The 25817-nt window shown below is 41.7% G+C and overlaps 3 protein-coding genes across 12 annotated transcripts in view; 2 read left to right on the plus strand and 1 right to left on the minus strand.

Annotated features, from left to right (window-relative positions):
* The window catches only part of sparcl2 (SPARC-like 2), a 6918-nt gene extending 6022 nt beyond the window's left edge, over nt 1-896 (plus strand). Inside the window, exon 8 of the mRNA XM_053642857.1 lies at nt 1-896. This exon is cut by the window's left edge and continues 654 nt beyond it. The gene's annotated coding sequence lies outside the window, so the exon portion shown is untranslated.
* Nucleotides 897-14250: 13354 nt separating this feature from the next.
* On the minus strand, nt 14251-24220 carry LOC128619016 (uncharacterized). Of its 10 annotated transcripts, none has more exons than XR_008387861.1 (5): nt 23641-24220; nt 21098-22441; nt 19992-21013; nt 15213-18171; nt 14251-14952 (listed from the first exon to the last, which is right to left on the minus strand). XR_008387861.1 is itself a non-coding variant. In XM_053642842.1 (5 exons), exon 5 carries the CDS (start codon nt 17746-17748, stop codon nt 16573-16575), a length of 1176 nt encoding a protein of 391 aa, XP_053498817.1. In that variant the 5' UTR covers nt 17749-18171; nt 19992-21013; nt 21098-21174; nt 22218-22441; nt 23641-24220; the 3' UTR covers nt 14251-16572. The 10 variants fall into 10 exon arrangements, 8 of the variants coding, with proteins under 8 accessions (XP_053498817.1, XP_053498816.1, XP_053498815.1 ...); XM_053642842.1 differs by having other exon boundaries at nt 14251-18171; nt 21098-21174; nt 22218-22441; XM_053642841.1 differs by having other exon boundaries at nt 14251-18171; nt 21098-21174; nt 21600-22441.
* fam50a (family with sequence similarity 50 member A) overlaps nt 23313-25817 on the plus strand; it is a 41869-nt gene continuing 39364 nt past the window's right edge. The window contains exon 1 of the mRNA XM_053642845.1: nt 23313-23591. Within this exon, the coding sequence (XP_053498820.1) occupies nt 23481-23591 (111 nt within the window). The 5' untranslated portion in view covers nt 23313-23480. The remainder of the gene's footprint in view (nt 23592-25817) is intronic.

The following is a 25817-nucleotide window of genomic DNA, read 5'->3' on the forward strand; positions in this document are numbered from 1 at the left end:
ATAACCTTAAATAAAGCAAATGGAGAAAGAGATAAACGAGTGCATGATCAAAGAGAAGAGGAGCGGATAAACAGCACCATGAGAGAAACTCAGAGAAAAGAAGGACCAGTTAGCCCTACCAATTTTAGCCCTAATTTCCCAGTTACATATTAATGTTGGTGCCTTTCTGTGACAACAACACAACTGACCACAAGCCATTAAAGTGATGTAGTGTGAGCTTTCTGCAAGTCTGAGATTTTGAAAGTTATCAGTAATGTGATGGAGGAGAAAAGAGAGATACACACTGCCAAACACTGGAGAGACACACACTACAGTTGCAATTAAAATTATTCAACCCCCATTGTAAATCAGGTTTATTGTCAACATTTACAGACTACAGCTGCAATGAACAAATCAAACAAAAGCAACTGAAATAGTTCGACACAATGAATGCTTCAAGTGGCTTCCCCAAATTCAACTGAAAATGCAATTTAATGATTTTGAACTTGTTATGAGCTGCTGCTGAATGTAAGTCTACTCTGTACTCTTGCTCTCAGACTATATAACTGTGAGTGAGATGCATCAAATCACTGAAATGTCAACTCCAACTAGAGGACACAATATAGTGTGATACAATAACAAAACAGCTTCATTTGTATTTTCATGAACTTGTAATATAATAAAAGTTCAACATATGACCTCTATATTCCTTTTTTCTTTGAAACCATTTTTTTGATAGGAAAGGTGCTGATGACATGAAATGAAAATGTTAAATGGCTGAAAGAAGAGCACAGAGATAATTCAATTGAAAATCCAAGATATGGCTGATTGGTTGACTGCAAACAGTTTCCAGGAGTTCATCCATACATTTCAAGATTGATCTCACAATTTATTCCATCTTCACCACTGAATATGCTTCAAAGATGAGAAACATCCTGACATTAACTGGAAAGTATTTAATGTCATAATGCCAAAACCAAAATTCCACCCACAGTGATTAAAATTGTAACTTTTGTTTAACTGAATATATACGCATATACAGTCCACTCAGAGTATTGGAACAGCAAGGTCAATTTTATTGTTTTTAATATATATTGAATACTTTTTAATATATCTATTGAATTTGGGTACCATGTTCTAAGTTGTTTAACACATCATAGATTTAAATATGAGGAAATAGAAGCTGAAATTCTGATCTGCCATTTCATATTCATCTTTTGATGTCAAACCCAAATTGTCATGTACAGTATCAAGGGAGAAACTCTGGACTTCATTTCCCAGCACCACTGCACCATACTCATCAATGTCACAATGTCACCGTGTCACTGACCACCTGCACCTGTAGTCAGTTAACAAGCATGCTTTATAGAGCCACTGTTTGAACTGCTTCCTTGTCTCATGTTATCATCGTTCTATGCTTTTGTCGATGCTTCCGTGTTTAGCTTTTGCCACAATATTTTGCCTTGTGTTGTTGTGTCTTTGTATTTTGTTTGTTTGTTTGTTTATTAAATCTTTTGAAATTCTGCATTTGCATCTGTCTCCAACTTTGAACCGTGACAGAACATGAGACCTACAATGGATGCAGTGGAATTTTTCAGGGTCCAGGAGTCCCGGTACAAGTGGGAGCCTTTTAACTGGGCTGGTAAAATCGACTACTCTCCTTCCCCTATTATGGATCTAGTCCAGCAAACGGAGTCAGTGGCATGCCCAAATGCTCCCCTCTGTTTGCCTGTGCCGCACTGAACGCCGAAATTCTTTCCTGTTCTGCTGAAGACCTCGCCCTGCTTTTCTGCATCGCACGGCCTTACCGCGTCACTGAGGAAGGCACTACGCTTTTCTGCTCGGCTGAGGATGTCGCTCTGCCTTCCTGCTCATCTGAGGACACCATCCAGCCCTTCTGTTCAGCTGAGGACACCGCTCAGGCGCCCTGCTTTGCGGAAGACGTTGCTCCATGTCCCGACATGCCCAAGTGCTCCCCTCTGTTCACCTGCGCCGTGAATAACGCTGCCGTGCTTTCCTGATCCGCTGAGGACCTCGCCCTGCTTCTCTGCTCCACTGCGGACGTGGCTCTGCCTTCCTGCTCGGCTGAGGATGTCGCTCTGCCTCCATGTTCCGCTGAAGACGTCGCTCGTCTTCTTTGCTGTGCACCGTATGTCACTCCCCCTTCCTGCTCCACAGGCGGTATTGTTTCATCCTCGTGCTTTGCGGAGAGCATCATTCATCCCTTTGGCCTTGCAGAGAACCTCGCTCCCCAATGGCTATATATACACACACACACACACGTGTGTTCATTAACAAATGTGAATCAGGTGCAGCTGGTCATGTGACATGTAGTGCAGTGGCTGATGGGAGCTGAAGTCCAGCGCTTCCTTGATATATGACAGAACCCCTCCCTAAGGGCGCTTCTCCCGGAGCGCCCAAACATGCACTCCCTCCATCTGGCGGTCCTGGCCCCCTGGACAAAATGTCCCCAGAAGAACCAGGAGACTGAGCGGCCTCCCCAGCAGAGCAAAAAAAAAAGCGCAACGTCCCCAGTGGGGCTGGAGCTCAGAGTGCCGTCCTCAGAGGGCCTGGAGCTCAGAGCGACGTCTGCATGGCAGGAGAGTGGGACAACTACCTCCACAGGACAGGAGAGGGGAGAGATGCTCTCCGTGAGGCCCGAGGGAAGCTCAAAGATTTCCGTGAGGGCAGGGAGAGGAGCGAGGTTCTCCGCGAGGCCAGGGAGAGGAGCGAGGTTCTCCGCGAGGCCAGGGAGAGGAGCGAGGTTCTCCACAAGGCCAGAGGGAGGAATGATGCTCTCCGCAGAGAATGAGGGGGGAATGATATACTGCGCGCAGTAAAGAAGAGGAACAACGTCTTCAGCAGAACATGGAGGCAGAGCGACATCCTCTGCGAAGCAGGATGGCAGAGAGATGACCTCAGCCGAGCAGGATGGCAGAGAGATGACCTCAGCCGAGCAGGATGGCATAGCGACGTCCTCAGCCGAGCAGGAAGGCATAGCGACGTCCTCAGCCGAGCAGGAAGGCATAGCGACGTCCTCAGCGGTGCAGGAAAACAGAGCGAGGTCCTCGGCGGAGCAGGAAAGCAGAGCGACATCCTCAGACGAGCAGGGAGGCTGACCTTCGCTAATTCTGCTTGCTGAAATAGATCCATTATAGGGGAGGGAGGGTGGGAGATGGTACTAGCCCTGACCGCAGACTCCCACTTGTACCTGGACTCCTCCTCCTGTTGGCGTGGCATGGCATAGTCCTCTGTAAACATAGGAGGCAAATTGAAGCCCGGATAATCCCTGGCGACCTGCTGCTTGCGTAGTGCAGCTTGTTGATCCTCCGCCTGTTGGGGTAGCGTAGTGAAGTACTCCACGAACATCGGTGGCATCCTGATGCCCCAGTTCTCCATCCTGGCGATCTGCTGCTTCTGATTGTAGGTCTTTCTTTCTGTCACATTTCAAGATTGAGGCGGAAGCAATCGCCAATATATAACGTTTATTAAATAAACAAACAACAAAACAAAGACACTTGGCAAAAATACTGTGGCAAGAAACAAAACACGGAAACACGGTAGTCTAGGACAAACAGAAGACAGAGAAACAGTGCAGACAATGGCTATATATACACACAAGTGTACTCATTAACAAACGTGAATCAGGTGCAGGTGGTCATGTGACATGTAGTGCAGTGCAGTGGCTGATGGGAACTGAAGTCCAGCGTTTCCTTGATATATGACAGAAAGATATTGAGGCAGCATTTAGGAGAACAACAGAGGACACAACAATCAAATGCAATGGCATCTTTCAGCTATTATTTGAAGAAGATAAGTCCATCAGAACTGTGCTGACAAAGAGAGAAGCTGGGATTATAAAAACAGTCTCTGTGCAGAAGTTCATTCTGGGCTGGGCTGAAGGGAAAGTAAATCAGGACATCTATTTCATGATTCCACTTCCTTTCATAGAGCTGAATTTGATGATGGACCGAAAACTGAGTCTGATGGAGCTCTTTCATGTCTGTTTTAAGGAGATAAAAGAAACAGACATTTCCAGCTTAAAAAAGGTTCTATTTATCTTTGATGGCTTGGACGAGTGCCATTTCTTTCTAGATTTCCAGAACACAGTGATAGTGTGTGATGTTACTGAATCAGCATCAGTGCATGTGCTGCTGATAAACCTGATCATAAACTGGTAGTAATGTAATTTGACCAATAAACTCATAAAATATCCCATAGGTAAACTTTATTTAAGTTGGAGAAACATGAAGGATGATCAACTTGCATAAGCTATCCCAACCATAACCCTAGCATAATAGTAACCCAGGCCCAACCCTAACACTAGCATTCTAGTAACCCTAGTCAAACCCTAACTCTGGCACAATAGTAACCCTAGCCTAACCCTAACCCTCGCATTATAGAAGCCCTAGCCCAACCCTTACACCAGCATAATTGTAATCCTAGCCCAACCCTCACACTACCACAGTTGTAACCCTAGCCCAATCCTAACACTTGCATAAGAGTAACCCTAGCCAAACCCTAACTCTAACACAACAGTAACTCCAGACCAACCCTACTACTAGCATAATAGTAACCCTAGCACATCCCTATGCTAGCATAATAGTATCTCTAGCCAAACCCTAAAACTTGCATTAAAGTAACCCTAGCCAAACCCTAACACTCGCATTGCAGTAACCCTAGCCAAACCTTAACTCTGGTACAATAGTAACCCTAGCCCAACCCTAACTCTAGTTCAATTGTATCCCTAGCCCAACCCAAACTCTAGCCAAACCCTAACACTTGCATAATAGTAACCCTAGTCCAACCCTAGCAATCGCATAATAGTCATTTATTTATTGAGGAAAATGATCCAATATTACATATCTGTGAGTGACAAAAGTATGTAAACCTTTACTTTCAGTATCTGGTGTGACCCCCTTGTGCAATATAATGTATAATGCAATTTAAAAATGATGTTTTGAGATCTTTTATTTATCAAATATGGTGTAACACTATTTTTCCAACACATTTCAATGTGCACACACCGTCACACTGAAGCTGTCTTGGAATTCTCTCTGGGACGTGGCTTACATCACTGAGTTCTTACATCACTGGGCTTACATCACTGATTCTTATCCTTGTAATGTCATGTTGCTTCTATTAGAATCTGCTGGGCTCACAGTTGCTGCAGCTAGAAACAGAGAGCCATGGCAGTTTTCTGGCAAAGATTAAGTGTTCTATATGCTGTTTTTTAACCTGATGATGTCCTAATGAAATGCTTTATTTTTCACTGAATTCATAAACATTCTCAGTGCTTAGCAATTTTCTACTTTGAATGTTTACTTAAAAGTAGGCTTTGATTTGAGATTGTCATTTCTTTAGATGCTGAAAAAGCATTTGATAGGATTGAATGGGAGTATTTGTTTGCAGTTTTGAGGAAATTCGGATTCAGGGATAAGTTTATTTCTTGTATTCGCCTACTTTACTCATCCCCTAAAGCCAGGGTTCATACAAACGATATTTATTCGGCTGTCCTTTATCCCCTCTGCTTTTCTGTCGCTATCGAGCCTCTGTCTATCGTATTAAGATCTTCCCACTTGTTTAAAGGAATAGTTCGATACGGTGTAGAATACAAATTGTCGCTATATGCTGATGATTTGTTATTGTATGTAACCGATCCTATTGCCTCTATGCCTGCTGTCTTAGGTATTCTGGAAACATTCAGTTTTGTCTCGGGTTATAAATTAAATTTGGAGAAAAGCAACTGTTTTCCCGTCAATACTGCAGCATTTTCTCTCCAACAGTCAGATCTACCTTTTCCATTTAGTCAGTCAGGGTTTAAAGACCTAGGTATCAACGTGACACGTTCTTTATCTAATCTTTTATCAGCTAATTTCACTCCCCTTATCTCAAAGGTAAAATCCAACATTCAGAGTTGGGGTAACCGCCCCCTTTCTCTAATTGGCAGGATCAATGTCGTCAAAATGAATATATTACCGAAGTTTCTTTTCTTGTTCCAGCAAGTTCCTCTTTTGCTGCCAAAATCATTCTTCGACTCATTGGATAAGATAATTAGTACTTTTATTTGGGGAGGGAAGCCACCATGGGTTCGTAAATCTTTATTGCAGATATGTAGACTTAGTGGAGGACTTGCATTACCCAATTTTCAATTCTATTACTGGGCTGTGCACATCCATAAACTTTGCTGCTGGGTTAAATCTCCTGGATCTTCTTGGTGTAAATTGGAACTATCTTCTTGTAGGGAATCCTCTTTACCTGCTTTACTTTATTCCTCTCTACCTACAAAACTCTCCCTATATACTGATAATCAAGTTGTCCTTAACACACTTAAGACTTGGTATCAATTTAGACACCGCTTTAAATTTGTAGGTGCATCCTCTTTGGGTCCTTTAAGCAACAACCACTTATTTCCTCCATCATGTTTGGACTCTACATTTTCAGTGTGGTATGACAAGGGCATTAAACAATTAAAAAACATGTATGCTGTGAGGGAAATTACTCATTTTTACTTTGTAATAGTTTTGTTCTTGTTCTATTTCATTCTCATCAGAGGATAACGCCTAAGAAGGCCATGTCATGTCACTGAGATCAGTACAGAATGTTGATCTGCTTACAGAGACAGAAACATGTTCTTCTATTCAAGGTTCGTCTAAACATCTTCCAAGATCCTAAAACAAAGCCTGTTTGAACTGCCTCAAACCGCTTCTTATCGGTACACAGAATTATGTCATGCTATACATACTATACATTTCACATATATAGTAGTGGTTTAGTACAAGCACTTCAGAGCGCTCTAATTATTCTATCCTGTATTAACCACCTTTCTGTAATAAACCTTTTTACCTTTAGAGGACGAGTCTGTGAGTGTTATCTAATTTCCACGACAATGCTGATGGTGTCTTTGATAGCTTTGCGAATATGTCATCTATTTACGACCTCCCTGTGACGCATCTGTTTCATGATTTTCAAATTCGAAATTTCGATTCTAGATGTTTTCCTAATTTCCCCTCTGCACCTCCTGAACAGGCTTGGGAAAGCTTGTTTTCAAACAATCCACATCAGAGAGGAATGATTTCTAAGATTTATGATTTTATTCTGGCATTAGGTAGTGAGTACCAAAATTAAGAATGCATGGGAAATGGAGTTAGTAGTACAAATAAGTGAAGAGTGTTGGCCATATGTTTTTCTTCTGCCCTGATCTCCATGGTTTTTGGTCTGGTTTCTTTATCATCATGTCCACTATTCTCAGAATATATTTAAAACCTTGCCCATTGACTGCTATATTTGGGATTGCTAATGCCTCAGTTCCATTACGCTCTGTACAAAAAGATATTACTGCTTTCACATCCCTAAATGCAAGATGTTCCCTACTGTTGCATTGGAAGTCTGCTAAATATCCATCCATCTCCCAGTGGTTAAAGGACATGATGTTTTTTTAAAACTCAAGAAGATAAAGTATACGATGAGGGGTTGTACTGACAAGTTTTTTTTATATATATAAATGGCAACCCTTTATTTCATATTTTATGGCATTACAGACACTTTCCATTTTAATTTTTGTGCCTGTTGGGTTTTACAATATCTACATAACCTGTTTAGTTGATTGTACTCTTTAATTTAGTTTTCCTTTTCTACACTATGTGTGTATGTGTGTATATGTAAGTATAACAAAAAATGAGAATGGTATTGTTGCTATGTGACAGGTGATTTGTTTTCTTTCTCAATAAAAATATTTTGGAAAAAAAAGTAGGCTTTGATTAGAGTTAGATATGGGCTGTAATCTCTATTAAAACCTCTTATGTCCCCTCATTTTCACTAAGTAGAGCTGAAAACTTTACAATGTACATCTGTTCCATTTGTCTTTTTGTTTTTGTTGTTGCTGATATAATGCAATTTACTTTTTTAATTTCTTTGTTCTTTTCTTCTGCAGGAGCAAAAATAAATCAATAAATTAAATAAATCAATAATAAACATCTGTTGGAGAAAGGGGATAGGCTCAAGCCACCTTTCCCTGTGCCAGATTACTACTGTAGTTTCACAATCACTTCTAGAGGTAGCCACTATTTCCCCCATTCACTGACTGTTGAAGCTGTCTTGGAATTGTCTCTGGATCTGGGCTTACATCACTGAGTTCTTTCTCATGCATGTCATATGATCTCTGGTCCTTGTGATGTCGTTTTGGTTCTATAAGAATCTGCTGGGCTCAGAGTTCCTGCAGCTAGAAACAGAAAGCCAGTGGCAGTTTTCTGGCTAGGATTAAGTGTAGTTAAATGTGTTCTTTTTTAACCTGATGATGTCCTAATGAAATTCCTTATTTTTCACTGATTTGATAAACATTCTCAATGCTTAGAAATGTACTATTTTGAATGTTTGGTTAGATGTAGGCTTTGATTGGAGTTAGATATGGGCTATAAACTGTATTAAAACCTGTTATATCCCCTCATTTTCACTAAGTACAGCTGAAAATCAATGTAAATCTGTTCATTTGTCTTTGTGTTGTTGTTGTTGTTGTTGTTGTTGTTGTTGTTGACCTTTTTTAGTACCATATGTCACTGTGCTCTTTTCTTCTGCAGGAGCAAAAAAATAAATGAAATAAATACATTACTTATTATAATATAATAAATAAAAAATATTAATTATCTGAAATACACCTTTTTCTTCCCAAGAGGAAGAGACAGGTGTATTTCAGAAAGAGCAACAACTTTAATGTCACGGTTTCCCCTTTAAGCAGCACGCTGGAGAGCATGTGGGCGCGCGTGCACGAGCAAGGTGTGCGAGCACCTGCTTTTCGTATGTTGACAATCGTGACATTGTGTACATTGGACACGTGCTTTTGTTATGTTTCTGTTATGTCTCCTCCCTGTTCTGTCATTGGCTGTTATTTCACATGTGTGTAGATTGGTGTCAGCCGTCAACAACTGATGCTGATTATGTTTGCATATATACCATGCACCTCCCAGCACACGGGGCGGAATATTATAGTAGGTTAGATTAGTTTAGATTCCATACGATAGTTAATCACAGACACTTCATGTGGATTTGCAGCCTCGTGGCATGTGCTCGCAAGGTCTATGAGTCCATAGTGTGTCCCATTTGTGATTTTAGTGCTTATGAGGGTTCTCGCGGGCACCCGTTTTGTGCCCTCGGTGCAGTCTTCATTGAAGCCTGCACTGCTGCAGGCCCACGACAGTCCACTACCCAACAATCTTTGCGACAAACCAGTCAGAAAGCAGAGGAGGTGTTTTGTTGATGCAGGAAACAGAGGAGGATTTTCAATTGCAGGTTTAGCCAACATGACTGAGAAGAGGTGTCAGTTTTTGTTTTTATAAATAACAGTGATTTACAATGTAATTGAACTGTATCTCTAGGTCTTAGTAATATTATATAGTTTGAAAATAAAAATGTGAAATTATTAAAAGTCAATTAAAATGGAATGGAACTTCAGGTTATGACCATTGTCAACGGTTATAAACGGATAAAAATGATGCTGATGTCTCTGCATAGCAAGTCATCTGGCTAGCGCCACAGTGAAAACGACAACCGGCAACATCTTTCTTTTTCCGGTGTCACAACAACGAGTCCATCCCAAAAGCCGTCTATTAATTTCACCCTCATGGAATCGCGCCTTAGCGCCCCATAGGTGTACATTAGCTGACGTCACCAAAGTGTGGACTCGGAGGAAGGCCACAAGGGTGGAGTGTGCCATTTGGGACAGGGTGTAGATGCCTGTAAGAAACAAATGCACCTAAATATATTTTCCCCCATCCATCCCTAAATTAATTAAAAAGTCATCAATACATTATTTTCTAATACGTATGTGACTACTGTACATACAGTATCTCACAAAAGTGAGTACACCCCTCACATTTTTGTAAATATTTGACTATATCTTTTCATGTGACAACACTGAAGTAATGACACTTTGCTACAATGTAATGTAGTGAGTGTAGACAAGTGTGTCTTGCCTACAGTCAAGCATGGTGGTGGGAGTGTCATGGTCTGGGGCTGCATGAGTGCTGCCGGCACTGGGGAACTACAGTTCATTGAGGGAACCATGAATGCCAACATGTACTGTGACATACTGAAGCAGAGAATGATCCCCTCCCTTCGGAGACTGAGCCGCAGGGCAGTATTCCAGCATGATAAAGACCCCATACACACCTCCAAGACGACCACTGCCTTGCTAAAGAAGCTGAGGGTGAAGGTGATGGACTGGCCAAGCATGTCTCCAGACCTAAACCCTATTGAGCATCTGTGGGGCATCCTCAAATGGAAGATGGAGGAGCACAAGGTCTCTAACATCCACCAGCTCCGTGATATCGTCATGGAGGAGTGGAAGAGAACTCCAGTGGCAACCTGTGAAGCTCTGGTGAACTCCATGCCCAAGAGGGTTAAGGCAGTGCTGGAAATAATGGTGGCCACACAAAATACTGACACTTTGGGCCCAATTTGGACATTTTCACTTAGGGGTGTACTCACTTTTGTTGCCAGCGGTTTAGACATTAATGGCTGTGTGTTGAGTTATTTTGAGGGGACAGCAAATTTACACTGTTACACAAGCTGTACACTCACTACTTTACATTGTAGCAAAGTGTCATTTCTTCAGTGTCGTCACATGAAAAGATATCATCAAATATTTACAAACATGTGAGGGGTGTAGTCACTTTTGTGAGATACTGTACGTCTGTTAACTAATATATGTGAACAATCCACCAAATTATCATTTGATGTGTACAGTTCGTAATTTAAGTTACATTGTAAACTAATAAGTGGCTGCAAATAAATACTGTGCCAATCAATCAATAATCTGAATCATTTCACTTTGAAATATCTTGATGTAGATACTTACATTTGTAATAGTTGCCGCCTCCGATGTTTCCGTCCGCCTTGTCTACTTTTCTTGTGCGTTCTATCGCCATCTCACGTTGGAGTATGGGAAATAGTGCGTTGGCAAGTGTACATCAGATGTATACTCAAAATCAGAGTGCACTGTGGGTATAAACAAGTGAACGAATGTAGGGAATTAAGCTGTTCACTCAGAATTCGGACACCACTACAAAATGGCTGACACTATATTGGAGATAGGGAGCAGTTTTGGATATAGCATAAGTGTAATATGTGCTATTTTTTTAACGATGATGTCCTAATGAAATGCTTTATTTTTCACAGACTTGATAAACATTCTCAAGGCTTAGGAATGTACTATTTTGAATGTTTAGTTAGATGTAGGCTTTGACTAAAGTTAAATATGGGCTATAATCTATGTTATGAGACAGAGGGTTAGTAGATGTCAAAAAGTAACTTAACTTTATTGAAACAATAAAGTGAGTCTGCAGAAAGTCTATTTAATTATATATACACAAACATGTCTTTATATACTTTTCGGAAGCAGTAAAATTATCCCTAGGTGAGGCATTCACGTTTTCATTCTAGAAACAAACCAATCTCAATTGCCTGAATTAATTCATATGATACCTTACATATGTGGTGTATGCATTGTCAGTATTATTCTCTTAAAGGTTTTACCAGAACAGGGTTTTTACTTTGTCCCATATTTCACCCTATAGCCCCAGCCTGGTACCCTTCCTCCTGGAAGATTTATCTTTTCTTTTGACACTGCTTTGCAAGCTTAAAGGGCTTTGGTTGGAAACCCAGTTCTAGTGAGTGTCTAATTATTAGACTATTTTATTGCCATAGAGTGAAGCTACTTTAAACAAATACAAGGTTCTTAATTTACTGCCATAGAGTAAAGCTGCTTTAGACAAAACACAAGGTTCCAATTTACCATTTAAAATATCACTTGTTAGAAAGTGTTTTATAGTTTTAGATTATGCTTGCTGTGCAGAGAGGTACGGGCTGACAACAATTAGGCCTACTGTTCAGTAGGACACAGAATTCATCTAACTCAATACAGACTTAGAACATAACTTGGTCAACAAGTGCACTATGGATTTAAATTATGTTCCTAAGCAATATTTCTAAATGTTGGTTATACATATTAGATTATACTGTATTAACATATCGAAATATTTGTAAACTTTGTAGCTACACATATTGATTACACTTTATATTCTATAATGGCAACTGACTTTTTTTAGTCATTTTGCTCGTTTCTTCTGCAGGAGAAATAAATAAATAAATAAATAAATAAATAACCATCAGGTGGAGAAACAGCCGCCTTTCACTGAGCCACATTACTACTGTAGTTTCATAATTGCTTCTAGAGGTAGCCACTATTTCCCCCATTCACTAACTGTTGAAGCTGTCTTGGAATTGTCTCTGAAATGGGCTTAAATCATTGAGTTCTTTCTCATGCCAGTCATATGGCTCTGGTCCAGGTTTGATTTTGACATTGGTTGGGATGTAAAAGTTTGCAGAGTATTAAATATTATTATTACCATTATTGTTGACTCTACACATTAGCAACTGAGAAAATATTTGAAGTGACTTACACTTTGACTTAAAGTAGCTCCTAATGTCCACCTTTCTTTTTTTGGTTACCATGCATGCATGCACACACACACACACACACACACACACACACACACACACACACACACACACTAACGTTTAGCCTTAGCACCACTTATCCCAACTCACAGGATTGTTATGTATTGAAAAGTTAAATAAGTAAAAACATCCATGGACAATGGTGGTTATTACAGAGCCCCTAAAGGGACATGGTGGTGGAAAAAAATTGAGATGGGAGAATTTTTTTTTTTAAAGCTTTTGCGTTCTTTCGAGAAACTTTTGCGTTCCCTCGCATAACCTGTTATGAGTTCAGTCAAACACTTCCTGTTTATTTTCCTGCTGGTAGTGGTTCAGACAGCTCCGTAGGTTCACAATGGAGTGGTTCATAGAGTTTTATTTTGAAAGGATCATTTCAAAGATGGGAGGGCAGCATTTCTAGCCACCACTGCTGTGTGCCAAAGTGTACAGCATCTGCTAAATTGAACACTTTTCTCAGTTTCCACACGTTTCACAAAGACAAGTAAATACAGAAGAGGTGGGTAGTTAACATACGACAAGACAATTTTACAGTTACAAACCAGACAAGAGTGTGTAGCCGACATTTCCAAAGTACAGACCTGATCGAGACTCCAACTCCAGCCGGACGCAGACGTCTGAAGAATTGAGCTGTCCCGGTGCATTTTCATTGGAACAACTTCACACTTCCAGCCCCATGCACCAGAGTTTGGGAAAGGATAGAGCAACCAAACACAGACACATTGTATACTGTTGTCCCCTCTATGGATGTGGAATATTCGGACCCCGACTACTGCTCCATTGCTGAATCTGCTTCCCTGGATTTGTCCCTGAACCACACTGAAGATCTACATATGGAAATAGCAAGGCACCAAAAACCAATTGAGGAGATAACCCTCCGCAGCAAGTTCTGTTTGGAGCAGTTTGCTGCCTCCGATGATAACATTATGTTTTACACGAGGTAAGCTGACAATGTGTTTGTCAGATTAATATAAAATTACTAGGGCTGTCAACAACAACTAGCAGCACACTGTGCTTTCAAGAATAGCCGGAAATGAAAGTAAACAAACTCCAAAATGACTGACTGTCTAGATGAGGGAGTTGTGAGTGGATGCGTGGTCCAGTTTTTGTTCTTGTTAAATTACTTATTCTGTAAACTCTGGCATTAGGCTTTTTATTCTCTGTCCTAATATGTTGTATTAATGGAAATTACAACTAGGATGCTAATAAATCTGCAATTTAATACTGTCTATGGACATTTAACATACTTTCAAAATCAATATGTCCCACAGGTTTGTGACTCACACCCACTTGATGGCCTTTTGGAGGCAGATAGAGCCAGCAACAGGCAAGATCATGCATTGACAAGAGTACAGACTACAGCTAAGACAGCTGAGGTCCCTCACACTGCCAATGCAACGGTAAATGTATTATGAAGCATTTAATATGATTAAGATACTGCATCTTTTTGTTTTTCAATCAAACTTACTCTGCCAGTTATGGTGTTTGTGTAATAGTAATAAATAAAATAGATTTTCTTCTTTTCACAGTCTCTTCAACCCACTGATGAGTTTTTCTGTTTATGACATATCTATCATTGGGTCTGATGCAGAAGGACCTGGCCCACAGATTCAGAATCCACCAATCAATTATAAGCCGCATCATCAATCATGGGCAAGCTTTCTTTATACTGTACTAGGAGCTTTGGGCATTTGGCTGGATGAGGAGACTGTCAAAGCTCACATGCTAGATGTTTTTCAGTATTACTCTGATACTCAAGTGATTTTGGACTGTACTGAACTGCGTTGCCAAACACCAAACTCTCTTCTCCTTCAGAGTGAGGTATTCTCTACCTACAAATCTCACTGCACTTTCAAAGGGTTGATTGGGATGGCCCCTCACGGTGCTGTAACCTTTGTGTCATCTCTCTATGAAGGCGTCATCAGTGATACCTAGATTCTAAAGCAGTCTGGTATTGTGTTCTAAAACCAACAATGGCTATTGTTAGATAAAATTTATGATAGAAATAAAACACAAGGGCACCAAATGAGGAGAATGAGAATTTATTGAGAATGAGGGAAACCAGAAACACCAGACTCCAGCCTGAAGAATGTGTAATGATCGGCTATGATGATGTCATGTGGGGTCAAGGGGCATGGTCGCTGCCCTGTTCTCCCTCTCTGTGACCTCCACATCTTGTGCTGACACGCGGTGTCATGTTAATGTACCATCTTTGGGATGTTTACTCGGTTAATCCTCTTCTAATGACAGACCTGTAACCATGCGTAAGCCTATGGTACCGTGCAGTGTAATAAACGAAGAACGGCACTTTCACTTTGTGTCCGGCTGAGTTTTATCAACTTTCCTGAGAGCCCCGTGAGGATCTAACTGGATCCTTACAAACTTCAACCAGAAGTGACAGATCAGCAGTAAGATGTGCTAGTTGATAGAGAGTGTTCAAGTCTAGGCATAAGTCATGCATCTCTAAGGGAAAAAAGAACAACGTTATAATATACTCTTTTCCTCATAAAAAGAAGGCCACTCTGAGTCAGACATTACATAGCCTCAACAGAAAAAGGAAACACACACACACACACACACACACACACACACACACACATTCAGACATGCAACACATAGAATAAAGTACAGTGAATAACAAAACAAATGGCTAATATTCATTTACAGTTTAAGAGTCATACTAAATATATGCTATTGACAAATAAAGAAATACATACACTTACCCATGATAAAGAAAAAAGTACAAAGACAGCTAAGGTCCTCGCTCAATGATGGTCAGATCAAAATGCCATAATAAGCAGAAGTAGTTTTAAAATAAAAATAAAAGAGTAACTAGAAATGTAGGGAGAAAAAAAATACCATAAACTCGAAAATAATGGTTTTCAGAAATAACAGAAAAACAGAAACGATGGTTGTCAAAAATTCCATAAAATAAAAAATAATGGTTTTCAGCAGTACCAGAAAATCAAAAAAACAGTTTTTGGAATAAGCCTAAAATTCAGTGGAAATGGAAATCACCCAGAAATCAAGAGTACTGGTATTTAGGCAAACCAGGGGTGTTTCCACTGTATAAAAGGGAGCCCCGTAACTAGGGGTTTTTTAGATCCCTTTGGGATGTCTCACTGTGAGGATCTCGTGTGGTGGACAATTGTCACGTATCGTGACGGAGCAGAGATAGGACGGATGCAAGTGCAGGATGAACAGTTGTTTATTTGAAAGAGAGACAGGCAGACAAATCCAAAACGTGATCCAAAACGTAATCCACAAACATGCAAGAGGTCAGGCGATTGGCAAACAGGCATACACGAGGCAAGGCTGGAATCTAGGTCGTGGTCACGGAAAACAGGGTCGATAAACTAAACGAGAAACGGACTATGACGAGGGACTGGAAGCGGATAATCCAGCGCAAACTAACTCTAAACATGGAACGTGACTATGACTACTATACGAATTAAACTAATTCTAAACATGGACCGTGACTATGACTACGATACGAACTAAACTAACTCTAAGGTAATCTTCCCCGTTGTGTGCTGGGAAGCGCGTGGTATATATGCAGACATGATCAGCGTCTAAACTGCTAGCAGCTGAGAGCAATACAGACCCACGTGAAATCCCAGCCAATGACAGAACAGGGAGGAGACATGACAGAAACATAAACAAAACACACGTGTCCAGATGTCACTACGGTCAACAACGGAAAAGCAGGTGCTCGCGCATTCGCGCTTAGAGCACGCTGCTTCAAGTGGGAATCATAACAGAACCCCCCCCAAAGGCACTTCTCCCGGAGTGCCATGAGTCATCCCATTTAATTGGCGGCCCCAGCCCCCTGGGCTGAATGTCCCAAGCATGGGCCAGGAAACTGCACGGTGTTCTTGGTGGCGCAGGGAAGCGGAGCGACGTTCACAGCAGGGCTGGCAGACTGAGCGAAGTCCTCGGCGGAGCGTGAAGGCAGAGCGACATCCACAGCCGGGCAGCCAGGCTGAGCGAAGTCCTCGGCGGAGCATGAAAGCGTAGCGACATCCTCGGCTGAACAGGGAGGCTGAGCGACATCCTCGGCTGAACAGGGAGGCTGAGCGATGTTCACAGCAGGGCAGGCAGGCTGAGCGATGACCTCGGCGGAGCATGAAGGCAGAGCAACGTCCTCGGCGGAGCAGGGAAACAGAGCACTGTACTCAGCAGACCAGGGAAACAGGGCGACGTCCTCGTCGGAGCATGGAAGCGGAGCGAAGTCCCCAGCTGAACTGGAAGGCAGAGCGAAGTCCCCTGTAAGGCTAGGGAGAGGAGCGTGGGTCTCCGTGCGGCCAGGGAGAGGAGCGTGGGTCTCCTCGAAGCAGAAGGGGGGAATGATGTTTGCCATGGAGCAGGAAGGCTGAGCGATGACCTCAGCTGAACAGGAAGACTGAGCGATGACCTCAGCTGAACAGGGAGGCTGAGCGACGACCTCAGCTGAACAGGGGGGCTGAGCGACGACCTCAGCTGAACAGGGCATGGGCGGAGCTTGGGTGGCCGTGTCAGCAGACTGTGGCGTGAGCAGAACTTGGCTGTGCGTGTCAGCAGACTGTGGCGTGAGCAGAACTTGACTGTGCGTGTCAGCAGACTGTGGCGTGAGCAGAACTTGACTGTGCGTGTAGCAGACTGTGGCGTGAGCAGAACTTGGCTGTGTGTGTCAGCAGACTGTGGCGTGAGCAGAACTTGGCTGGGCGTGTCAGCAGACTGGGGCGTGAGCAGAACTTGGCTGGGCGTGTCAGCAGACTGGGGCGTGAGCAGAACTTGGCTGGGTGTGTCAGCAGACTGGGGCGTGAGCAGAACTTGGCTGGGTGTGTCAGCAGACTGGGGCGTGAGCAGAACTTGGGCGACCGGGTTGGTAGACTTGGGCATGAGCAGAATTTGGTCATTAGACTTAGATATTAGCAGAGCTTGGTCAACTGGATCAGCAGGCTTGGACATGAGCTCAGGGACGTGAGACTTGGCTTGGACCTCAGGGACGTGAGACTTGGCTTGGACCTCAGGGACGTGAGACTTGGCTTGGACCTCAGAGACTGGAGACTTGGCTTGGACCTCAGAGACTGGAGACTTGGCTTGGACGTCAGAGACTGGAGACTTGGCTTGGACGTCAGAGACTGGAGACTTGGCTTGGACCTCAGAGACTGGAGACTTGACTTGGATTTCAGGTACTTGAGACTTGACTTGGATTTCAGGGACTTGAGACTTGACTTGGATTAGACTTGACTTGGATTTAAGAGTTGAGCTCTGCATGAGTTTGCCTGTAGTAGTGGGTAAACGGCAGGGCAGGTTTGCCTGCCAGACTTACCCCCCTGAGAAGTTGTTCTAGCTCGTCCTTCGCCTCCGGACTCCCGAATCGCATCATGAATTCCCCCACAAACTGTTCTACACTGTCCAGGTTCCTACAATGCTTATCCAGTTTGAGCTGCACCCATTGACGGGCCGGGCCAAAAAACCGGGACCACAAGAATCGGAGCCATTGCTTCTCCTCTGGCTTAGGGTCTGACAGGCTGGAGAAATAGAATTGACAGTCTACCAGGAAATATTCTGGGGCACCAAAAAATCCATCAAATGGATCAGGAAGCTCCATAAATGTACAGTGTGGGAAGTGGACTGAGTCCATAGCGGGGACGGTTGGCGTCGACTTCCGGGTTCTGCGTTTCCTCCGTTCTCCTGCTGCATCCATGTTTCGGCAGTTGTTTATTTGAAAGAGAGACAGGCAGACAAATCCAAAACGTGATCCAAAACGTAATCCACAAACATGCAAGAGGTCAGGCGATTGGCAAACAGGCATACACGGGGCAAGGCTGGAATCTAGGTCGTGGTCACGGAAAACAGGGTCAATAAACTAAACGAGAAACGAACTATGACGAGGGACTGGAAGCGGATAATCCAGCGCGAACTAACTCTAAACATGGACCATGACTATGACTACGATACGAACTAAACTAACTCTAAGGTAATCTTCCCCGTTGTGTGCTGGGAGGCGTGCGGTATATATGCGGACATGATCAGCGTCTAAACTGCTAGCAGCTGAGAGCAATATAGACCCACGTGAAATCCCAGCCAATGACAGAACAGGGAGGAGACATGACAGAAACATAAACAAAACACACGTGTCCAGATGTCACTACGGTCAACAACGGAAAAGCAGGCGCTTAGAGCACGCTACTTCAAGGGGGAATCATGACAACAATAAATTGCACTTTTCTCACTCATGGTTCTTTGTGTTTTTCTTTATCCACTACTGATCTGATGTAAGTACTTGACTTTGAAACTTATTATTGTTTAACTTTTGGAAAAAATAGAAACAACACTATAATGGTAGTTAGGGTTTCCTTGTGGAAGACTGTGTGCCTTGCAAAGTCCACATACTGTACCTACCTTCCTTTCAAAGAGAGCACAACTGTTTGGGCCAGAGGTCAGGGAAACACAGTCTACTTGCAAGACTGAGAGGCCATGTTGAGCGACTCATTTGAAGGGTGAAGGAGCACAATATATTCAGTACAGTAATCCGTCTTTCACTCACAGGCTGCATAATCAACTTTACACAGTGGCCTGCCTCTTGGTCAACTACCAAAGTGGGCCTTTAGGTAAAGTCTGGGCAAGCAATTGCTAACATTGTAGAATTGTTAGCAGAATTAGACAGGCAGAAATGGAATGAAATATCTATAAATGTTTTTCATTATTTACAGTACCTCACAAAAGTGAGTACTCCCCTCACATTTTTGTAAATATTTGATTATATCTTTTCATGTGACAACACTGAAGAGAGTGACCAGTATGAGGGAGTGTGAGAGCAATGACACCAAATTTAACACACCTGCTCCCCATTCACACCTGAGACCTTGTAACACTAACAAGTCACATGACACCGGTGAGGGAAAATGGCTAATTGGGACCATTTTGGACATTTTCACTTAGGGGTGTACTCACTTTTGTTGCCAGCGGTTTAGACATTAATGGCTGTGTGTTGAGTTATTTTGAGGGGACAGCAAATTTACACTGTTACACAAGCTGTACACTCACTACTTTACATTGTAGCAAAGTGTCATCTCTTCAGTGCTGTCACATGAAAAGATATAATCAAATATTTACAAAAATGTGAGGGGTGTACTCACTTTTGTGAGATACTGTATATAATCACCTGAAACAAATCATTTTGGTTTTAACCTTAGAATGAGCCCTTCATATCATTCACTGTACTGACATAATTTGAAATGAAACTGTCAACAAATATAGAATCGTGACACAAATATTTTAATCAGATGACCTGACAAAATAAAATTACGTTTGTAAAATCATGCATAAATTCATTTCCTCAGCAGTGTTCCTCTTCAGTTACTTGTGCATGGAGAGGTATTTTGGTAGATATGTATAAAAGAAAAACAAATCACACCTCTGTTTCAGGGAGTTTAACACAGAAGTGTCTCTGTGAATGCGCTGCACAAACATATCATCATGGGCACAGACAACAAATTCACACCATTCCATACCTGTGATAAGCAACTGCCTCTGCACTTGCCAATAATAACGATGGCTTTTCTTCAATTTGTATATGCCATGGTCAGCTCTGAGGTACCTGCAGTCAATGTAGTTTCAATTTTCAAGTTTCAAGTTCACTTTATTGTCATTTCAACCATATAGAGCTGGTACAGTACACAGTGAAATGAAAAAACGTTTCTCCAGGACCATGGTGCTACATAAAACAACACACTAACCACAGGAGACAACCCAGAACTAAATAAGATCTATACATTTTTACAAAAAGTGCTTACATAAAGTAGCTTAGTGCATTTGGGCATTTTATTTCAACCAAGCCAAATGATGGTCTCTCAAGCAGGTCATATACCAGCCCATCAGGTGATGCACCCAGCTAAGGTGCAACTGGATGAATCACCAGTCCATATTTCCTTAAGTTTACGTTTTTCAGAGTTGCATAGTCCTTTAAGATACCTGCCTCCATATCCAGTCCCCTCTTCATGTGTGCTGTTTGTCTTATCGCTTGGATGATCCTCTCAGCTAGGTCTACTTCAGCATTTGGACCTCTAACGTGGCTAACCTCCCTAAAATTTGAAGCAGTCACCTTCTCCTTCCTGAGTGAATGCCATTCAGGTGCTGCACTTTGACATCTTGTTGCTTCTTCAATGAGGTGTGACCGTGACAAAGTCAAAGACAGTGAATTGAGATGCAGCTGTTCAAGGTTTGTTGGCACATATGTACAATCTGGTGGCTTTAACTGGTAGCCTGTCTGGTGGCACTTTTGGGAATAATCCTTAATAATCCTGAATCCTTATGGGTGATAACACCATCAGGTGTAGGTAGTGGATGCTGATACAATAGGATACTGAAAGCTTGTACCTTACTGAAGATCGAGTCCACGAGTGGCTTGTCAGGTGAGAGATTCATTGTGCAGGTAAGGGGAAGAGAGCCTGGTTTGAAGTCAGCATAGGCAGCTTTAGGGTTGAGGCTTGATGGGTCTGGCAGCTCACCACTGTAGGCCCTGTATAGTGCAGATCTGCAAGAACATTATCAGGCAATCAATAACCATTTTTGCTAGACAGTATAATACAGCGTGCTTGTTTACACTTATTCTGCATACCTGATTCCACTTGCTGGAGTAGCAACTGGTTTGGGCTTCAGTACCACCATGGCATCCACCGGTCCTGGCTTCACTCCCTATTTATTAGATGGCATTAACCCTCTTACCCCGTATGGCTGAAAAACCGGCTTGCCCGTCTTTGATCTATTCCCGTAAGGACGATATACCGGCTTGGTCGTCTATGCCAAATACCCGTAAGGCCGATATAGAGGATTTACAGTGTAAACGTTATCCTCGTAAGGCCGGTGTACCGGCATTACTCTGCTATGATTCCTTACTTATTTAATTATTCTTTTCTGACCCGGAAGGTTGATGACCTCATGACGTCACGACGTGATTACGTTATTACGCCGGCATTACGATAAGATCCAAGCGTGAATATTGGTGTACTAGTAGAAGTGAACTAAAAATGCCAAAGTGAAAAAGTAATCGTGTTCCAGCTAAAGTTACACCTACAGTGAACACGGGTACATCTAAAACAGTAAAAAAAAAGAAAACGTACACAGTTACACAGGCCAGAGCGAGGATTCTAGATCGTGACAGCAGTGAAAGTTCAGGCGATGTTGAAACCGAAACCGATAGAGACACAATCTCTCCTGATTCAGACCCTGATCCGTCTTCATCTTCAGTATCAACCAGTGCGACTGACACTGCAGGGGTCTGGAGTCATAACGGGACCATCTCTGTGCATTCGTGAAAACACTACCTGCTGGTCTGATTATCACCAGAAACTTGACTTTTGGCGCTAAAATGCATTTATTTATTTATTATTTACTTGAATTTATTCAAAGGCATTGACCACGCTGATGCTCGTATGGTACTTCTAAATGAGTAGAAGGATTTTAGCCAGCATTTTTTTCGTCATTTCTCTAGTTAAGAGTTGTTCTCTAAGTGGAGTAAAAACACTGAACTGCTTCCTTTTCAAAGTAATATTACACAAATACATTATTATAAGTTGTTTCAAGGCCTAAAAATGTTCAAATTAAAATGTTGATTTTGGGGCCAATTTTGGCCTGGGAACTCACGGTTGGCGTGCTGTTTCTATGGGGAATATAGGGTTGTGGGACATAATACTGTGGGAACTTAGGGGTAAGAGGGTTAAGACTATAGCAAAACAAACCTTGTGCCACATATTTAATTGATCCAAAGGACTGTTTGTGGTTTATGCCACTTCTGCTCTGTTTGGGTGCATGAAAGGACAGGAGGGACGACAGACATTCCACATTCAGAGTAATGGGCTGTCTGGTAAAGCAAAGCAACCAAATGGTTGCATATCCCACTCCCAGCCACACAAGAGCAGGAGCTGTTAACCAGTACAACTGGCTCTAGATCACGTAATGTCATCTGAAATACACAGAAACAAAAAGTGTTAATGGGTTTTTAAAAAGTAGAGTCATTAACTACATCAGCTACTCAGCAACAAAGTTGGAATCATATGTGTCTATGCTTGGAACAGGTAAAGACAACAATAGTTTTGAGGTAGAACATGAGCAGTTTGAAGGGTAGCAGAGTAAGTGAAATACTCTCTGCATCTGCAGCCATCACGTCAGGTAAAACTACATTTCATATGATTATTATTCAGATTTTAAAACAAACTCCCATTTGTTTACAGTGTTATTGACTAACTAGAAAGCATGCCAACTTCCTCACGACCCTGTATCTGCTGATGCCCCCTCTGCTACCCTGTGTCGGCATTGCCACTGTTTGCATTGCCACTAGGATTTGCAGTGATAATGCAGTGCTATTCATCTGACATTCATAGAACTGCATTACATTTTTTATTCTTTTTAATTTTGTACAATAATCATCCATAGTAGCTGATAACATCTGTGCTTCTGTGGTTATCCAAGCTGAACAGTGGTAACGTTAGAACAGTAAAAACTCAGAATGGAAACATCCAAATGGATTATGTAGGCACTGTGGAATGAATGAAAATGCTGAACATGTTTTATTGCAGTGTACAGCATATGACAAATACTGGAAACAAAAGTACATAAAGAAGGTGAAAAGAATATGACTTTAGAACATGTGCTGAGTAAACAGCAAAGGGATAAAAATATTAGAATAGCTGTGAAAAGATATCTAAAAGAAACAGGAAATTATACAAGATTATAAGATATTTAATTGTATTTAATTGCATTTGTTTATTTATTTATTTATTCATTCATTCCTAAGCATTGACGCACCACACTCCAGTTCAGAAGGTGGCGGTAATGCACCAAAAGCTGGTTTGCCAACCGCCAATAAATAGTACAAGAAGAAGAATCAGAACGAAAACGCGTCTTCAGTTCCAGCGAGGTTGTTTGTCGAACGCGTACATTTATTTATTTACACGGAATTTGACAGTTCGCAATTTACAGTTAAAAGAAACATTCAAGTCACAATGGCGCAGTACAAAGGAGCGGCTAGCGAGGCGGGAAGAGCCATGCAGTTGATGAAAAAACGCGAAAGAGAGAGAGAGCAGCTGGAGCAGTTAAAACAAAAAATAGCAGAGGCAAGTGAGACGCTTTAAATATATTACGCTAATCTATTGAGTTTTGAACCTCGGTCCCATGTAGCTCGTTTGGGCTATGCTCGGCCGGGTCCCATGGGTAAGGTCCCCGACACTGGAATAAAGTTGGTGTGACGTTGGACGTTCGATATTCGCGGATATGCGGAAATTAAGGGACCGTCTCTAAAGTCACATACTACATTGTTATACACGTTTCTAACTTCAATAGCACTTGAAGGGAATGACTTACAGTCACATAACCAACTGTAAAGTGTTCATCCTGGGTGTCAGCTGTGAGACACACCTTTTAGATTTTTGATATTTATCAAAATAAGTTATTAAATCATATGTAAATTAGACATGAATTTCACTGCAGAATGGGCCCATACACAAAATATACCATTTTCTTTTTAAAGCTCAATAGGTTTTGAAGGTAATCACTTAGTCACAAAACCAACTGGAAAGTGTTCATCTAGACACCCAGATGAACACTTTACAGTTGGTTATATGGCTGTAAGTCATTCCCTTCAAATGCTATTGAAGTTAGAAACGTGTATGAAAATGTAGTATGTAACTTTAGAGATGGTCCCTTAATTTCCGCATTTCCGCGAATATCGAACGTCCAACATCAAACCAACTTTATTCCAGTGGTCCTGACTACCCGGCACTCGCCGACGAGACGAAACCTTGTTTAAATCAATAGAAGATGTATTTCCTCATAGTTGAAATGTATTATTTCAAATAACACTTCACATCTGATTCAGTTACCTTTTGTTTGCCTTCTAAGAATGGACTAACTTGAGCTTTCCTATTAATGTCATTCTTTATTAACTTATTATTCCTCTTTATGACATGAACATACAAAGAAGAAATAAAAAAAAATGTAAAGCTGCAAGCAACAATGAACGGGCCCTTGCACCCTGGTGCACGTTGGGGTTGCTCTGCCAGGGGAATGTCATAACATTTTTTTTTTAGCACTTATATGTTGTTAAGAGTGTATCACGATGTAAAATATGTCATTTCCTGTTGCCAGCAGGTGGCGCTATGACTATAACTGAATATTGACATGTAGTTGTCTTCAGGCCAGGATTCGTATCAAACATGAAGTTTGGTAGAGATTGAACATTGTATGTCTGAGTTATAACAACTTCCTATTTCATGGTGAAACATTGAAATTTGTCAGACGTCCACGCCAGGCATCGAAAACTCAAAAGCTTTGCGATTTAGCATCAACAAATCCTTTAGATTAGACTGACCAAATATGTTGATCGGATGACTCTAGAAGTACGAGGCCAGGAAATGGCAAAATCTGAGCAAGAATGGCAGAGAAATATAAAAATGGCTGACTTCAAGTTGTGTTTAGGATAAGGCTCTGAGACTTTTTTGTACATTTTAACATATTATATATGCCTACAGATTTTCTTACATGTAGGTGAAATGTAGTACAAGGGCTGCTTTGTTGAAATTTTGTAGATGGCACTGTCAAGCCATTTTGCCACACTTAATTCTAAAACCTGTATCAGATTTAAAAATTTCGCCACTTTTGAGGTGTTTGCAAAGTTTCATGAGTTTTCGAGCATGTTTAGGCCTCAAAAATGTGATTTGTTTTTTTATATAGAAATTTGTCAGGCAGCCACGGACACGCCCTGCAACGAAAACTCAAAAGCTTCTCAATTGAACATGAGCAAGGCCTTTGGATTAGACTGACCGACTATGATGTTGATCTGATTAAATCTCTGGGAAAAGTTTGTTAGAGTACAAGGCTGTTGCCAGTAGGTGGCACTATGACTATAACTGAATATTGGCATGTAGATGTCTTCAGGCTGGAACTGTTATCAAACGTGTGTTTGGGGCAAAGTTTGGAGCAGATCGGACATTGTATGTTTGAGTTATAACAACTTCCTGTTTCATGGCAAAACATTGAACTTTGTGAGATTGCCATGCGGCGAAAACTCAAAAGCTTTGCAATTTAGCATCATCAAGGCCTTTACATGAGACTGTCTGAATAAGATGTTGATCCAATGAAATTCTAGGAGGAGTTTGTTAAATTACAAGGTCTGGAATTGGCAAAAACAGCAAAAATTGAAGAGAAAAATCAAAATGTCTGAGTTTAGGGCATGGATTCAAGAGACTTGTTTGTATGTATTGGCATGTTACATGTGTATCAAATTTCATACATGTAGGTAGCAGGAGGCACACATTGTTGAAATTTTGTTGGTGGAGCTATTT

Source organism: Ictalurus furcatus, chromosome 15, assembly GCF_023375685.1.
Source record: "Ictalurus furcatus strain D&B chromosome 15, Billie_1.0, whole genome shotgun sequence".
In the NCBI taxonomy this organism is placed as follows: Eukaryota; Metazoa; Chordata; class Actinopteri; order Siluriformes; family Ictaluridae; genus Ictalurus; species Ictalurus furcatus.